The following is a 15,664-nucleotide window of genomic DNA, read 5'->3' on the forward strand; positions in this document are numbered from 1 at the left end:
GGCGTCGCCGTGCCTTGCGTTTAAGTCTCCCTGCACGGACTACCGGGGGTATCGCCGTATCGCCACCGACAGGCTGCCCACCGATTCCAACGGCCGGCAGTGCCTCTGTCTGTCCTGACTGTAGCACCCAGACGCTGACTCCAGCGAGACGTCTGTGACGAGCTTGTCGTTCGTGGGGCGGGGCGGGGCGGGGCGGGGCGGGGCGTGGCGGCGACTAGCGCAGGATGCTGGATGCCGGGTTTCCGGCCGTGGGCGATGGTGGCCGCGGTGCTGAGGCTTGCCAAGCCCCACCTCGCCCGCCTGCCCGCCTGCCCGCCATCAAGGCCCTGGCCGAGTGGGCGCCGCGACGCCTAGATACCGCCTGGCCGTGCTGGCCGTGCCCGGGCCTCGGGGGCGTCGGTGTTTCGGGGCCGGGACGATTATACCGCAAACTGTAAAGGGCCGAGCCGGCGGAGCCAGACCCGTCCTGACGCCCAGCACGCCGAGGAGGCGGCCGAGCCGCGGCCGGAGCTCCTCGACTACGCAAAGACGGGCCCGCTGTGCGACGTGCCTCGCGACGCCCACCTGGCCCCCGCCACGCCCCGCCACGCCCCACACCGCACAGCGCCCACGACTAATGAATCAAGGAGAGGATGGATGCAAGACCTGCTCGGCCTCTGGCTCGCCTCTATCCCGCCCGGCCGAGGCATCGCAAAAGAAAAAGCGAAAATTCATTTGCGCTGAAATTGACTCACGTCTGATGAATATTTACGGTGCCTCTCTTTGTCGGCGACGTACGACCGTCGGGCGACACGGCAACGCGTGATTGGGGCAACACGCAACGGCCATCGGGGATCGCGGCGCCCTCGTTGACGGCGCCGCCGAACCGAACGCCGCCTCCAGCGTTCCCACGGCCACCGCCGCCCTGCGCGCTGCGCCCTCGCCGGGGCCCTCGCCGGGGCCCTCGCCCTGCACCGCGGACGTGCAAACATGGATGGGGCGTGTCGACGCGGCGCTGGGGCGGGGCGGCAGCACGCGGCACCACGCGCCGCGGCCCTGGACCAAATGCGTAATGTCTATATCTCGGCAGCCGGATGACAGGCTACCTATCGGATCGGGTGATAATCGGAGCCGCTGCGCAGCCGCCCCGGGCGCCCCGTCGACAGGCACCCGGGGAGTGTTCACACTGTGTTCACAGCCCCGCCCGGTCGCCTCGCCCACCGCGCCACGCGCCGCCCTTATACGGCGAATATACGGCACGACTTTCGTCTTCGACGGCCGGCTGAGCCGGATCCGGCTCGAAAAACACCTGTTCGTTGAGCAATTTCTAGTCACAGTTTCAACACGGCAGCGGCAAATCGTCATGTAAAAGATAAGTCCAAAAACCACCACTCTGTAAGGAAGTACGATTTAGCGGCTCTCATAATACCGAGGGCCATGGTTTGATATGGTTTGATTTGGGTGGTTTGGTTGGTAGTTTGATTTGGTTCGGTTTGGTTGGGTTGTATTCGGTTCGGTTCGATTGCCGAAAAATTAATAATTCGTTCGCTCTCGAACTCGGCACCTTCCACTTCCGGGAACATGCTCTTAACCCCTCAGCCCCCGTACCGTAATGACACCTTGTCTGCTACGCCAACGTTAGTGTTAAACTTCTCTTGCAAACGGGTACCTAGGGAAGATGCTTTGGCTTTGGAGGCAGTGGCCGCCTAAGGTGCCAAACCACGATTTCTGCACATTTGCCCCCTTTTTCAATTACTATGCGGCAAGACTAACCAAGGCGGCAAGTCACTGAAGTGCGTGAATTATGTACCGCCTCGCCGCGCTGCGCTGCGGTCGTTGCGATAACGAACGGTGGGAGAGTGCAACAAAGTGCAATGAGGCACGTCCGGTAGCAGTCCGGCAGTCTCGCCGGCCTCTGGCGCCTCTGGCGTCTCTGGCCGCTAATGCCCGGCATCGCCAACGCCGTCATCGTCCCCGTCAGGCAGGCCTTGCCTCGCCCTGCCGCGCCTTGCCTTGTGCAAATAAACCGTCAGTCCCGGAGGCCGCCAATCAAAATCAGAGCGGCGCCGCCCCGCCCGGGCGTACCGCGTGGTACAACAACAACATCAGCAGCAACAACAACAATGTATGAGAAAAGTAAGAAAATGCAAAGCCCAGAGCCGCAGAGCCAGAGTGGTCGTGTCCGGCTGGCAGCCATGTCTTCCAGGTACCAGCATAATGGCGATTGAACTTTCATAGCCGTGCGACCGCGGGGTGCTGGCCTCTGGCCGCCGCTGGCCGCCGCTGGCCACTGCCCGGGGTGCGCAGGTGGAGCGCGCGGACGGCGGCGGCGGACGGCCAGGGTTTGATTCATGGCTTCTCCGAGTCCCCCACGACCGACCTGAACGGCCTGGACGGCGGTCTGGACGGCCTGGACAATGGAACACTTTGCGCCGACATAACTGCCTGGTAATTGAGACCGCGATTGAGACTGAGGTGCGCGCGCAGCGCGGTGCGCGGGGGGCGGCGGGGGCGGCGGGGTGCGGCGGGGTGGCGGAGGAGAGCGCCACCCCGCCAGCCCCGCCAGCCGCTGCATGTTCGTTTTGTTTTCAATTGAACCGGGCGAGCCGCGATTTCCATTCAGCGAGTCCGCGGGCGAAGCGCGAGGCGGGAAACGCGCGCTGCGCTCTCGCTGCACACTTTATGGGCTTTAATTAGCGCAAGTCGGCGGTATGCATTTGGTCTTGCAGGAGGGTAAATCAATTCGCCCAGTCCTGCAGTGGCGGATCCGGAATGGTGCAGAGCTTGGCGAAGCGGCGATGATGACCCACATTCCGGGGCAACGCGCGACGCGGCGCAACGGCTGTTTTGCCTGTCTTTTCCCGCTGGGCGCGGATGTGTCGCGGGGCAGTCGCCCTTTCGCCCCTGCCCCTAGGATCTCCTGTGGCGGTGACGCCCCCTTCACGTCCCCACGATGGAAACAGATATGCCCTCGCGGATGCCCCCCGCGCGAGGTACCGTGAGGTTGGCGCTGGGTAACGACGCGTCGCGACGACTCAATTCGAGGTTGACAGCCGTCCTAGCTTCCACTTCCACTTCCCCTCCCGCGGCCCGTCACTCCGCGGATCAAGTTTTCGTGGCCGTGCAATTGATGTAGAAGAGCGTCTCAATCTGCTCCTCCGTCCGCGCCCTGGGCAGTCCTGGGGCGCGAGCCTGCTACAAACCACTGTTTTTATAGGGCTTTAGGGTTCCGACCCCCGAATTTCAGGCCAGGAAGACAAAACACCGCAGTGCTTTGAGTCTGCTGTCACCTGGTGTCGCCTGGTGCCGGTCGCGGGATGGAAGGGGGAGGGGGGAAGCTTTTACTGCCAGTCTCTAAATATATTCTCGCCTCATCGAAGGGCGTGTGCGATGCTGTGCCCAATCTACAGGCCCTACGGCCCAGCCAGCCCAGCCAGCCCAGCGCTACGGGCCGAGGGAGGTAGCAGAGCGAAGCAGAGGCTGGCTCAGTCCTCAACACGGACCCCACCCGAGCCAACCAGTAACAACAACCAAATCGATATCCACCACCTCCTCTGCCAAAACACTTTCCAAACTAATTGCAAGAAATCTCATTTCATTCGCTTCCCTCATTTTTCTTGTTTTTATTTTACCGGCTCTTATTTGTTGCGTCGAAAAATATTTTGTCGCTGCTGTCACGGGAAGGATTCGGCGGCGAAGGGAAGGAAACCATGCACGCGGCAGACAGATGTGCGGTGGGCGAGGACCGCGGCGCGGCGCAGAGGAAGACACATCACAGAGAATTTCTCTCCTTCGTTCGCATCCCTTTCACGCCAAATTTTAGACAGGCTCTCTGTGTGTGAGCGAGCGCGAACGCATGTGTGAGTGTGTGTGTGTGTGCGTGTGTGTGTGTGTTAGCGTGCGTGCGTGCGTGCGGGTGGGCGTGTGGGCGTGCGTGCATCGCGCTGTCGCTTCGGATCGCGAGTCACACTGTCACCCTTTGAGGCCCCTTCGAGTCGCAGCCGCAGCGCTCGAGGGCCTCTCCGTCACATCCCATCAAAATGTTACAGCCCAGGTGCAGCTGCGGATATTAAGAAAACAAGTTCTAATGCAAACGCATTACACGCTGCTCCGCAGCAAAACATTTTGATGGAGGGCATTGGCGACGTCCTGCGGGACGGCCCGGCACCCGAGGGGGCAGCACTTCGTGGGCAGCACTCCGCGGGCAGCCCGACAATGGCTAGGATTGGTTTCAGTGGAATGAGTGGCTACGATTTTTAAGAATTTTTTAAATTTTTCGTTGCGTGCAAGCAACCTTAAAAAAGCCGGTGATGTTTTGCTGTTTTGACTTTTTGTATGACTTTTTAATGGCTTTTTGACTTGTTTATGACTGTAGGCGGACACTGCGTCCAATGTAGCTGTGGTAAAAGGCCTCCCTCGACGTCCTAGTACTCTTTAGACCTTAACCACAGCAAGTGTAGGGGCACCAGCCTCGCAAATTTTGTCTTGAGGCTCAAGAGACGACCCACCTTGGCCACCTATCAATCCAGTCACTTGACTGCGTCAGCGGATCAAGAAGCTTAGCGAGAACTTTATTTGATCATGAGCGTTTGTGCCATTTGGGCGCAACATGTTCAGTCATGAAATCAACTTCGTCACTGCCATGATTCCGTGAAATGATTTTCCCCCCTTTCTTTTGTACATGGTATCCCCCCTTTTTTGCTGCTCGCGTAGGCGCCGCCCCTCCCACGGCCGCAAAGACAATACCGCCACGGCCGCGGTCCGCTCCGCCACCAGCCGCCACCAGCCGCCACCGCACCGCGACGCGATTGGCACGGCCCGCGACGGCCGCCGATGAGGGAAACGGCGGCCGGCCAATCCGCGGCCAGCAGCGCGCCGTCCTGGAGGCGCCTGGAGGCCGCGCCGTTCCGCCATTCCGGCTTTGCGCGGCGCGGCACCGAGACCGTCCGAGACACCTCCTCTCGTCGCCGTTGCGTCGTGTCGCTTGGTGCGAGGCAGGCCGCCTAGAAGGCCCAGCAGTACCGCGCCTTGGCCGTCTCGGCCGTCTTGGCCCGCAGCGCGATGCCGGGGTGCTTCCCGTTCCCATTCGCCCGACGCGGCGGCCGGGCCCGACGGCCCGACGGCAGCGTGGGCGGGGCGGGGCGGCGGGACCCTGTCGCAGAGTCCCTTCCCCTTTTCCCCCTTTCCCTCAGATCGTCGAGGAATTTGTTTTGATGGCATGTTTTGCTAATCACCTAAACTGGCTGTCACCGAGCTACCTGTCATGCTGAGGGTCTCAAAATAAGAGGCGGGGGGAGGTGTAGTCAAACTGTGGGGCTTAAAACTTCCTAGCGTCTAGCGTAGGGATGGTAGCGGGCGGTCTACTAAGGACTAGAGTTCCTCCCTTCCCTTCGGTTGCCCGCCCGGAGGATTTGTTTTGCGTCCGCGTGCCTGCCTCCTCCTTTCCCGGGCCCCCAAAGTGGCCTCCCGCGCAGACCGCAGTGTGGGTGGGTGTGGCCGTTGCTGGGTGGAAGTCGCACGCCGTGAAAAACACGTCGCCACGATGCACACCGAGCTGCCCGCCCGCCGCGAGACTCGAGACTGCATCCACAAACATGCCACAGCCGTTTCAGTCGATTTAATGGCAACTGCCATAGAATACATTCGGTGGAAGGGTTATGTTTTCGTGGCCAGCGCGGAGGGCGTCTGCGACCAGGACGACACGTTAGGCTGCGCGACGAAAGTCCGCTGAACCCTCCCCCGGCCCCGGCCCCGGCCACGTGTTTACTTCGCAGCGTGGCCGAGATGGAGGAGCGCCCCGCGCCGCCGCGCCCTCTCGGCCCGAGGGGAAGGGCTGCAGGCTGCACGCAGGGCCAACACGGCCGCGGAGGGGAGGGGCGAAAGGACGGGAGGGAAATGACAAAAAATAAAACGAGGCGATGAATAATTGGCCGGGGCGTGGGCGTGCGGTGCGGTGCGGCGCCTGCCTCCACCCACACCCCCTTGGCGTGCCCTGGCGTGCCCCTCTCCGAGCCGAGCCTGCGCGCGCGGGGACAGGCAGGGGGGCCTAACGGGTGTGTCGATGGCCTGATAGGGCCTGTCCACCTCAGCACCACGGCGGCCCGAGGCGTCCAACATTTCGACCGTGTTCAACAAGTGCCCGACACGACTGTGGGGCTGAGAGAGAGGACCCGGCGGCCGTGAGTTATGAAAATTAGTTGGAAAGCGGCCGGTGTGGAAATAGCGGATCCGTATAGGGCGCTGAGGAAAACCCCGAGAGGCAATTCGAGCGGGGTAAATGAGCCAATCGAAAAATGTTAAGATCTATAGAGGATGAAACGCTCAACTTGTGTGCACGGTGTCGATACCTCTACGTACACTCTCGGTCACGGAGTGAAATCAGCGTTTGCCGCCAAGGACATGTCGTAAAGAAAAGCTTGGAGTTGTGGTCGAACGCCGGTCGTGGGGTTGGACGATCGAAGCCTGTCCGCTCACTGCCTCACAAACCTGCTGCTCAATTCGGTCGATTTTTTGACGTTCTTGGTGTGGCGCTCAATCTTTGGGGCCTAAACAGGGACGCGGTGCGGAGTACTCGGGCGACTCTCGTTTCAGTCTGGGGCGTGTTTTCGTGGGCAGGGGCCCTGCCGCAGGCCGCGGGGCGGCGTCGGCGCCGCGGACTCTCTTTCGATTCGGTGGGGTCCTTCCTGCGTGTCTATTTCAGTATGACATCCCTTTCCATTTTATCGGGGCGTCCAGTTTGGCCGGCTGCCTAGGGTGCCCAGGGTGCGGGGTCGCTCCTCGCTTCGGTCTGGGCTGGACTCGACTCACCAGACGCAACCACTCCCCCGTGCAGCCCGACGTGGCCCCTGCTGCACACGTGCGCTCGCGGGCACGGGGTGACACGCCGTCGCGACGACGCGGCTTGGGGACGCGGCGACGTCGTGGTGGAAATAGCCTTCCTCGGTGTGCCGACGTGACGTGCCTCCCGCTCGTGCCGCCAGGCCGCCAGGCCGACAGCGACGGTCCCTGCTGGCCGGCGAGCGCACCGTCCGCCAGGCGATAGGCAACCCAACGTGCGCGCGCGCCAGTGTGGCTGCCTGCTGCCACATTGCCATTACCATTAAGGGCTAGACCACACCGCGGCCAGCCGCCAGCTCCGCAGAGGCTCAAAGCGAAGAAAAAACATGTAGTCTCGCTTCTATAGTTAACTCTCATAGGCTCGCGGTTCACTACTTAATTTGTTTCTTTCTGAAAATAGAAAGTTTTTCAAACTGTATTAGTTTTGCTGAACACTCCCTTAAGCTGCCCACTAGGAATTTATCGCGTTCAACAAATCCGAAGCTGTCCACATTAAGCTCGGCGTGGCTCTAAAGTGACGAATGCAGCTCTATGCGTGCCTCGTCAAGGTCAAGCCGTCTCGGACGCAGTCGGCCGCCGCGGCCGCCGCTCAGCTGATTGCTGTTGCTACTGCTCAACAGGTTGGTGGGGAATGCTTTTTTGAGGTTATGTCTCTTCAATCAAGTTTTGACTCTCTACTTTCTTTGATTGTCAATGGGCCAATAGTTCAACAGTTTGGAAGGAAAATTTCCTATGGTGTGGTAGTGCTGGATACTATTGCTTGTTGAAAAGTCTAGTAATTGTGTTGGTAAAACGTTTGCTGTTCTAAAAACTTGTTGAAAGATTTTGATATTTTCAAAACTTTGTTTGTCAGCCCTTTGATTCTGCAACATAACTTCACTAATAAACTCCCAGTGAAAGTTTTAGTGAGATAGTGTACATACTACTTTCTTCGCTGTCTTATGTTCAGTCCAAAACGTTCAAAATAAACTTAAAGCAAAACAATAACACATAGGTTTCTTTTGAAGGCCGTAAGAGTAGTGTCACTGAAACAAAGAAATACTATTTAACCACTATTTATTTTGTTCTGAACCAATATATTAGACCCAACAGCAGCTCGCTGCAATTTTGAGAGTATGTAACTTCAATTTAGTGTTTGTGCTTTTGGTCATTGCAATTGCAACAAACTTTACACGATCTTAAAATAATTTTTCCTCTTACTTTGACCTCCACTTTATCTTACCCATTATCTTCTATATTCTTCTTCTCTCTTTAATAGGCACGTTTTTCTGTCACTTGGACCTTTTATTTTTAATCCAAATGATTACTGACAATTCATGTATTGCAAACCAGATGGTTTTAAAATTACATTGATTTATGTATATCACTAAGGCTCCAGAGAGCAAAATATTGAAAGATGATTTATTTGCCACATAGTAGAAAGAGAGTAAGCATTTCCATTCCAAGCTTGTCCAACGTTTTGTGGTCGCTCCTTGTTTGTCTGGCTCTGATCCGACTTTATAGCAGATGTTGCATTATACAGAAAGACCAGATCATACGTTATACATACAGACAAAACAGAAATAGTAGCATACATAATGTGTCAGCATGCCAGTACCCTCAGGCTGTGAGGCGCCAAGCAGTGAGTCAGAAGAATATCTGTGAGGGGGCTCGATTCCGCTTGCTGCGCCCGCGCCCCCTCCCCCCGTACCCCACCCCTCCCCGGACTGCCCCTACGCCGCGAGCAGGCTGCGTCACGCCCAGTCACGGGAGATTCTCCTCTCACTGCGCTGTGATTTTCTCCGAAAATGAATAGCTTTTTCTGAAAAGTAACAGTATTATCTGCTTTCATGTTCTCCACTTTCCTGAGCTTCTTTTTTGTCTCCGCCTTTATCGCCAGTTTTAAGTCAAGTGTTTATCTCGATTCGAGGTGGTGGCGCGGCGTGGCGGTGCCTGCTGACCGGAACGGCGCGTGGCCGGCGTGGCCAGGGGACCGCTGGGGCATCCCTGTCGTCCGCCGGCTTCAGGTGAAGGCACGCCGTCGACCGCCATCCCGCAGCGCCCCGCCCCGCAGCGCCGCGCCATGCTGACGCACAAGGACGCCGAGACCGCCGCGGCCATGGCGGTGACTGACAAAGGGCGCGCCGAGGAGACGCCGGCCTCGTCGGAGGGGGCGGAGGCCCCTCGTCCGTCTCCCAGGGCCGCGGCCGGGGCGGCCGGAGTGCCGTGGCCGTCCGTGGGGTGCCAGTGCCTGTCCGCGGCCGCCCTCATGTGCCAGACGCTGGCGCAGGGCATGGCGCAGGGCTGGTCGTCCCCGGGCGTCAGCAAGCTCATGCACGGCGAGGGCCCGTTCGTCCCCACCGCCGAGGAGCGCACCTGGATCGTGTCGCTCTTCGAGCTGGGTCTGCTGCCCGGCTCCGTGGTGAGTCGCTCAACGAAGGATTAAACACTTACAGTGTGGTTGGTGACAGTTCTAGAAAGCATCTCCATTGCCCTAGATATTCCGTGATTGCTCCACCAAAATGACTTGCATTTTCTAAGAGAGTGTTGGCGCTACCTCAGGTGAGCTGGGCCGTGTTCACGCGCCTGGGCCGGCCCTACACGCTGTCCGTGGCGCCGCTCGCCTTCCTGGTGTGGGTGCTGCTGACGTACTTCGCCTCCTCGGCGGGCCACCTGTACGCGGCGCGGCTGCTGGCCGGCACCGGCATGGGAGTCAACTTCACCTTCTCGTCCATCTACCTGGGGGAGATGGCCACGCCCGTGATGCGCAGCGTCCTCATCCTCGTCATGACGCTGCTCGCACCGTCCGGTCAGCTGCTGGCCTTCGTCATCGGACCGCAACTCACGTACTGGCAGGAGGTGCACGGTTGCGAAAAATAGTGCTAGCTCCTCTGAAGCGGTGGAGTGAAAGGCACAAAAACGGAACCCTCTATGTACAAATCTATGGGTACTCAGCCCATATTTCTGGTACACTGTATATTCCGCTTTCCTCGTAGATTTGTGCATCGAGGCCCCCGCGCTTTTGTTCTTTTCATTTCCGCTTACTGAGGAGGAAACCCCAAATCGATGTCAAATCGAGCCGTTCCCTCCTCATTGTGCGGCCGAGGTCCTTATCTCGTGATCACAGCCACGCCCGCAGCGAGCAGGATTTCGCGACGTGCCCCGCGGCACGTCGTTTCGCGACGCGCCCCGCGAGCTCGTGCTTGACGGCCGCCCCACCGTGCCCCCGCAGGCCCTGTCCCCGCTGCCGCTGATCGCCGCGTCGCTGCTGCTGCATCTGTTCTGCACGCGCGAGTCGCCCTTCTTCCTGGCCATGGAGGGCCGCCACGAGGACGCCGAAGCGGTGCGTACGTCGGAGGGGGAAGGTCTGCCGTCGTGCTTGATTACCTGCCAATGACGGCTCTCGAATCCGCCCCGCAGGTGCTGTTCAAGCTGCGTCGCGGCCACGAACCCGCGGCGGTGCGCGAGGAGATGGCGAAGATACGGAGGTCGGTGCAGCGCCAGATGGAGGAGGCGCAGTCCTGGAGGGACACGCTGTCGCCGCCCGGTAAGGCCGGGGACGGGAGGAGACGAGACGGCTGACTGGTTGGCGGTGTTGGCGGGGCATGGCGCCTGTGAGGTCGGCGGTAGGCAACCGCGCGAGCACGCCGCACCTGCGCGTCGCGGGCTTGCCTATCCTCACTTTGCAGGCGCTTGTATTGTATCAATGGCTTTGCTGTTCTGCCCCTCTCGCAGGCGTGAAGCGGGCCGCGCTGATCGTGATGGTGCTGAGCGGCTCGCCGGCGCTGTTCGGCGTCACCACGGTGCTGTCCTTCACGCAGAGCATCTTCGAGGAGGCCGGCGCCCCCATCCCCAAGGTCGCCTCCATGCTCGTCATCGGCGTCAAGGTGAGGGACGATACCTGTACCCGCGCCTGCGGCCCTGTGTGCATTGCTGAAAAGTGGCGCGTGGCGCGGCGTTGTGCTGCAGGTGGTCATGATAGTCGTGTCCATGTACCTGGTGGAGCGGCTGGGACGGCGCGTACAGCTCAGCGCTACCGCCATTATCAACTTCATCGCCATGGTGGCCATGAGCGGCTACTTCTTCGTCAAGGAGCACCTCACCGTGGATTTGGGGCCCGCCAAGTGGGTGCCGCTGGTCGCGCTCATGGCCTTCATGGCCGCCACTGGCGGCGGCGTCATCCCCGTGTCGCACGTGCTGCAGGGCGAGCTGCTCAGCCAGCGCGCCAAGGTGAGTGCACCCGTCATGCATCCTGAGGAGCGCCCTCATGTCTGTGGTCCCGCGCCTTGAGTTCGGGAAGAATGATGCCCCTGATGCTTCTCCTTGCAGATGATCGTGGCCCCGCTGTCGGCCGTGCTGCTGTCCGCCACGTCCTTCGGCACGCAGCAAGCCTTCGGCGCGCTGGGCAAGATCGGCGAGTACTTCATCCCGTTCGGCGTCTTCGCGCTCACCAACCTGTTCATCGCCGTCTTCACCATCCTGGTGGTCCCCGAGACGCGCGGCCGCACGCTCGTGCGGGTCCAGGACGAGCTTCGCGAGAGGGCCCTCTCGTCGACCGCCTCGCGCCAGCAGCTCGTGGAGCACGGCCAGCACGAACAAGACCAGGACGGGACGCTCGCGGAGCGCGAACACGCGGCCGGCTCGGCCTGAAGTCGCTCGACCTCCGCGACGATCTCTCTTTTGAACTGAAATACAAGGCTCGTGAACGTTTTACCTCGTTGACCATTTTTATCACTATCCTGATTTGATTCTGAATGGACAACTCGTAGATAGTGTAGCCCGAATCGACTTTCCTGGTACTACTGGTGGCATTCTAGCCTCCCAATTCGCTGGTCCCTATTCAGAAAATCTTACCGTTTCCTTGAAAAATATCTTATCTGGTCGTCCCCGACCTACCTGCCAGGCGCCTCGGGGACGCAACTCGACGTACCGCACTCGCATCCGCGGTGTTGGCCACATGCTCGCCGGCAGCATTTCTCAGAGCCCCGCCCCCGCCTTGCCGGCAGTGGATGGGGTGAGAAGACCAATCAATGTGAGACAACCCTTCCGCGGCCAGGCCAGGCAGAGTGACTCGGCTGCGCTTGCGCGGGTGAAGGTACCGCAGGAAAAGAGGGATAAACAACCTTATAATTATTATCATTTTGTCACTGAGCTGTGGTTGGTTTTTTCATGTGCCAGGCGTTGCCAGGTCACGAAAAACGCCGCAAGGTGGGCGTGTCGTGACAAACATTCCCTGGTGGCTTGCAGTCCGCGTTGACGTGTAAGCCGCCTCCAAGGTGGCGCTATCAGCCATAACCCGACGGCCTTGGCGCCACCGCGGCGTTCGGGTGTGTTGCGCGCCAGGAACAGTCATTTCGCAGTGAACCATGACGGGGACCAGGACGGGGACCAGGACCGCCTCGCTGCGACGCGCAGCCTCCCCGGTGCTTGCGGCCTCGCTCGCAACAGTGCTGGTATGTGTGGCCGGAGGGGTGACCGGTGCTCGTAGTTCGTCCGACTTTCTTCAGTGCGAGAGAGCCGAAACATCGCCTGCCCGTGAATCGGCAGAAGATTTTGTCCGGCCTTAGTTTTGTCCTACCTGCCTTTTTGTACGACTTCCGTTCTGTCCGGTCCACTTACACCGCCACGGGGTCAGGCGGACAGCCTGGAGAGCGACTCGGCGGCGCTCCATTGGTCCAAACACCCGCGGCGTACTCTCTGTCCATCACGACATGGCTGCAATACAGTTTTCTCAAAACAAAATTCTTAATCCTGTTTATTTGGTTTGATAATGTTTCTCCTTTTAAGAAAAACCAAACACATTTTAATGCAACGATAGAGTACCATAAATAAAATCAACAAGATATAGAAAATTTCAGCGAAAGAGGGCACCCCGGCGAACCGGCCCTCTTCCCTGCGGGAGTGGTGCTCACCAGACAGTTCCCCCATCTCATCACAGGAGCAACCTCAGAGTTAAACCGCAGTGGCCCCGTCATTGGTCACGTCATCTGTGATGTGGAGGAGTCCTCTCATAGTAGGCCAGGCTGCCACCTTTCCCAGTAGTCGGGTTTCGATCCCCGGCCCCCTTCCCACTCAGGGGCCATGCTACTGGTACTCAGGAGTCTGCGTCACCCTGCCCAGCAGCGGAACCACTGGGCTATGAGAGGCACGCCGGTAGGCGGCCGATTTTGTATACTTGAACCGCCTTCGTGCTATGCTCGCTTGGTAAAAACATTTGCGACCTGACGGGTATCGAACCCCGAACTCTGATGTCGGGACCCGACGCCTCTCTGCTCTCGGCCACCACCGCTCATGTCGACCCGTTTGTGGAACGAAGTGCTTGAAGCCGGTTCGACCCGAGGTTCGATCACAGTGGTGAAGCCAGTACAAAAGTGTACGCCTTTCCTTGCCTGGTAAAAACATTTGGGACCGAGCGGGTATCGAACCCCGAACTCTGTCGTTGGTACCCGACGTCTCTTTGCTCTCTGCCACCACAACTCATGTAGATTTGTTCGTGGAACGAAGTCCTTTGAAGCCATAGGTTCGAACCGCAATGGTAAAACCAATAAAAATGTGTAAGTCCTGGGATTCGATCGCCCGAACGAGGCAACGATTACCAGGCAGGTGAAATTTGGCCGGGTTAGACAAAAGAAGGTCGTACAAACGATTTATACCCACGCGACAACGTCCACTTCTTGGAGCCGCCTAAGTATTGGGAAATGGTTTTCCAGGCCGTGTTCCTTACGGTGCCGGCGACAGGCTGCCGCGGGTCTGCTTGCTGTGAGTGCTCTAGGCCAGGGACACTTGACGTCTTGGAGTCGGAAGGGCTCGTCCCGGTTTAAATTCGAACCGCTCTGTCGGTTTCAGGTGCCATCGCGGGCGCTGCTCTCGGGGCCGGAGCCGATATGACGGAGAGGTGAGTTCCCTGCCCCTCCCCTTCTTCTTCTTGGAGCCACTGCTATCGCGCCGCCTGGCCGCCACTAGAGTCCTATAGAGTCCACTTGCAGGCTGCTGGTTGTGGACACCGACGCCGGCGCCGACGACGCGATGGCCCTCCTGGTGCTGCTCGGCGCCGAGGCGGAGCAGCCCGGCGGCGTGGAGGGCACGTAAGCGCGGTGCAGCACGCTGGCTCGTTGGCGCGCTGACCTGCAAGGCCGTGACGCACTGCGCTCCGATGTGCAGGCGCGTCCGAGTGTTGGCGGTGACGTGCGCGCAGGGCAACACGGGCTTGAGGAACGTGACACGCAACGTGCTGGCCACGCTGCGCACGGCGGGGCGCGCGGATGTGCCCGTGTTCGGGGGCGCCGCGCAGTCCCTGCTGGTCACGCCGCCCACGGACCACCACTTCGGAGAGGACGGCCTCGGCGACTTCCTCCCCGCCAACGATAGCTACAGTTCGGTGCAGGTGGAGCACGCCGCCGTCGCCTTGGTGCGCCTGGCCCGTCGGTACCCTGGTGAGTGCCGCGCTGGCTGCATGGCTGCGCGCTGCGCGTCTGGGATTCGCACCAGCACTCCGGGTCCTGGCCCTGGTTTGCAGGTCGCATCAGCCTCGTGTGCCTCGGGCCGATGACCAACGTGGCGCTGGCATCGCGCCTCGACCCGGAGTTCCTGGACAACCTGAGGGACGTTTTCGTGCTTGGAGGGTCCTCGATGGGTGAGTGAAGCGTTTGTGGGGTCACGTAGTGTGCCGAGTGCACTAAGCGTCATCTGGTGCAGGCGTGGGGAACACCAAGGCCGCCACCGAGTTCAACGTGTACATGGACGCCGAGGCCTTCGAGGCCGTGCTGCGCAGCGTGCCGAAGCCCGTGTTCTTGCTGCCCTGGGAGACCGTCACGGCCACCAACTTCTCCCAGGTGCGGTCCCTCGACTCACCGCGACCGCCCTAACTCGTAGCGCGTCGTGCCCCACGCCCCACCCCAAACGACTTGCCGTGCCAGCTCAGAGGCAACCGTGTTCCAGGAGTGGCGCAGGGACCGGCTGGGCGCGCTCGCCACTCCACAGATGGAGTTCCTGAATCTGGCGGAGCGCCGGACTCGGTCGGGCAAGCGGTACAACCCGGCGGACGCCATGCTCGCCCTGTTCGTGCTGCGGCCCGACTTGATCACGGAAAGGACCACCACCAACGTCCAGGTCAGAGACAAGCCAGGGCCCCGTCCAGGGGGAAGCGCTTCGGAAACTGTTATCCGATTTTGGATTGTTTTCATGGCGGTCCGGCTGGATTAGGAACGATAAGAGTACAAGGTATTGTTTGGCGGAGTCTTCTTGAGCGCGCTCCCCGCTTGCTTGCAGGTGGTGCTGGGCGACGGCTTCGCGCGCGCGGCCACGCTGGTGGACTACGTGGGGCGGAGCGGCAAGGCCGCGAACGCGGTGCTGCTGCAGCGGGCCGACCGCGCGCTGGCGGAGTGCCTGCTGCTGGAACTGCTGTCCGCGCCCGTCTCCGTGTCGTCCCGAGCTGACAAGGCGCACAAGGCCGTTGCAGGAGAGGACTAATCTCTGTTCATTGGGCCAGACTCGTGATGGCATAAACGTTCAGCCGGGCAGCTGCCTTCAGCTTAGTTTCCACCCCTCCCCCTCCCACGCACTCAGACACTACTCAGGGCCCGAGCCTGTCCCAGTACTGGCCTAGCCTGGCCCAGGACCGATAACGCGATGCCCGTTATCGAGTGCGCCGGGTGGCCCAGTGGGCCAGGCCCACCCGCGAGACCGCCCGGCTCCACCCGGCTGGGCCGACGGCCGGCTCGCTGGACGGACTCCGCACGCTCCGCACGCTGCACTGTGACGCACACGCGGTAAGGACCTCTGCGGCTAAGGCTCTGGATTCGGGCGGTACGCGGCCGCTCCAACAGTGCAGCGGCGTCCGCGCGCCCAGATGATGAACGGCCGGCTTTTT

The 15,664-nt window shown here is 60.2% G+C and overlaps 2 protein-coding genes across 5 annotated transcripts; both read left to right on the forward strand.

Moving 5' to 3' along the window:
* Positions 1 to 8,725: 8,725 nt before the first annotated feature.
* LOC117650318 (probable metabolite transport protein CsbC) lies at positions 8,726 to 11,508 on the forward strand. 2 transcript variants are annotated; one of them, XM_034393667.1, is made up of 8 exons: positions 8,731 to 9,217; positions 9,358 to 9,654; positions 10,028 to 10,138; positions 10,216 to 10,342; positions 10,531 to 10,682; positions 10,765 to 10,844; positions 10,947 to 11,025; positions 11,125 to 11,508. In XM_034393667.1, the coding sequence occupies exons 1-8, from the start codon at positions 8,879 to 8,881 to the stop codon at positions 11,443 to 11,445; spliced, it is 1,506 nt and encodes a 501-aa protein (XP_034249558.1). In that variant the 5' UTR covers positions 8,731 to 8,878; the 3' UTR covers positions 11,446 to 11,508. The 2 variants fall into 2 exon arrangements, with proteins under 2 accessions (XP_034249557.1, XP_034249558.1); XM_034393666.1 differs by having other exon boundaries at positions 8,726 to 9,217; positions 10,765 to 11,025.
* A 632-nt stretch (positions 11,509 to 12,140) lies between these two features.
* Positions 12,141 to 15,354, forward strand: LOC117650323 (probable uridine nucleosidase 1). 3 transcript variants are annotated; one of them, XM_034393671.1, is made up of 9 exons: positions 12,141 to 12,248; positions 13,506 to 13,554; positions 13,642 to 13,690; positions 13,782 to 13,880; positions 13,957 to 14,228; positions 14,312 to 14,428; positions 14,491 to 14,627; positions 14,734 to 14,904; positions 15,064 to 15,354. In XM_034393671.1, exons 1-9 carry the CDS (start codon positions 12,162 to 12,164, stop codon positions 15,262 to 15,264), a joined length of 1,182 nt encoding a protein of 393 aa, XP_034249562.1. In that variant the 5' UTR covers positions 12,141 to 12,161; the 3' UTR covers positions 15,265 to 15,354. The 3 variants fall into 3 exon arrangements, with proteins under 3 accessions (XP_034249562.1, XP_034249563.1, XP_034249564.1); XM_034393672.1 differs by lacking the exon at positions 13,782 to 13,880 and having other exon boundaries at positions 15,064 to 15,352; XM_034393673.1 differs by lacking the exon at positions 13,506 to 13,554 and having other exon boundaries at positions 12,162 to 12,248; positions 15,064 to 15,353.
* The last annotated feature ends 310 nt before the right edge of the window (positions 15,355 to 15,664 follow it).

The sequence above is a fragment of the Thrips palmi genome, unplaced genomic scaffold (assembly GCF_012932325.1).
Source record: "Thrips palmi isolate BJ-2018 unplaced genomic scaffold, TpBJ-2018v1 HiC_scaffold_5, whole genome shotgun sequence".
NCBI lineage: Eukaryota > Metazoa > Arthropoda > Insecta > Thysanoptera > Thripidae > Thrips > Thrips palmi.

Coding starts and splice junctions, on each gene's coding strand:
- LOC117650323 (XM_034393671.1), top strand. CDS start 12,162: ATGACGGGGACCAGGACGGGGACCAGGACCGCCTCGCTGCGACGCGCA. Junction 12,249..13,505: donor CCTCGCTCGCAACAGTGCTG/GTATGTGTGGCC, acceptor ATGGTTTTCCAG/GCCGTGTTCCTTACGGTGCC. Junction 14,905..15,063: donor GGACCACCACCAACGTCCAG/GTCAGAGACAAG, acceptor GCTTGCTTGCAG/GTGGTGCTGGGCGACGGCTT.
- LOC117650318 (XM_034393666.1), top strand. CDS start 8,879: ATGCTGACGCACAAGGACGCCGAGACCGCCGCGGCCATGGCGGTGACT. Junction 10,139..10,215: donor GCCACGAGGACGCCGAAGCG/GTGCGTACGTCG, acceptor TCCGCCCCGCAG/GTGCTGTTCAAGCTGCGTCG. Junction 10,683..10,764: donor TGCTCGTCATCGGCGTCAAG/GTGAGGGACGAT, acceptor GTTGTGCTGCAG/GTGGTCATGATAGTCGTGTC.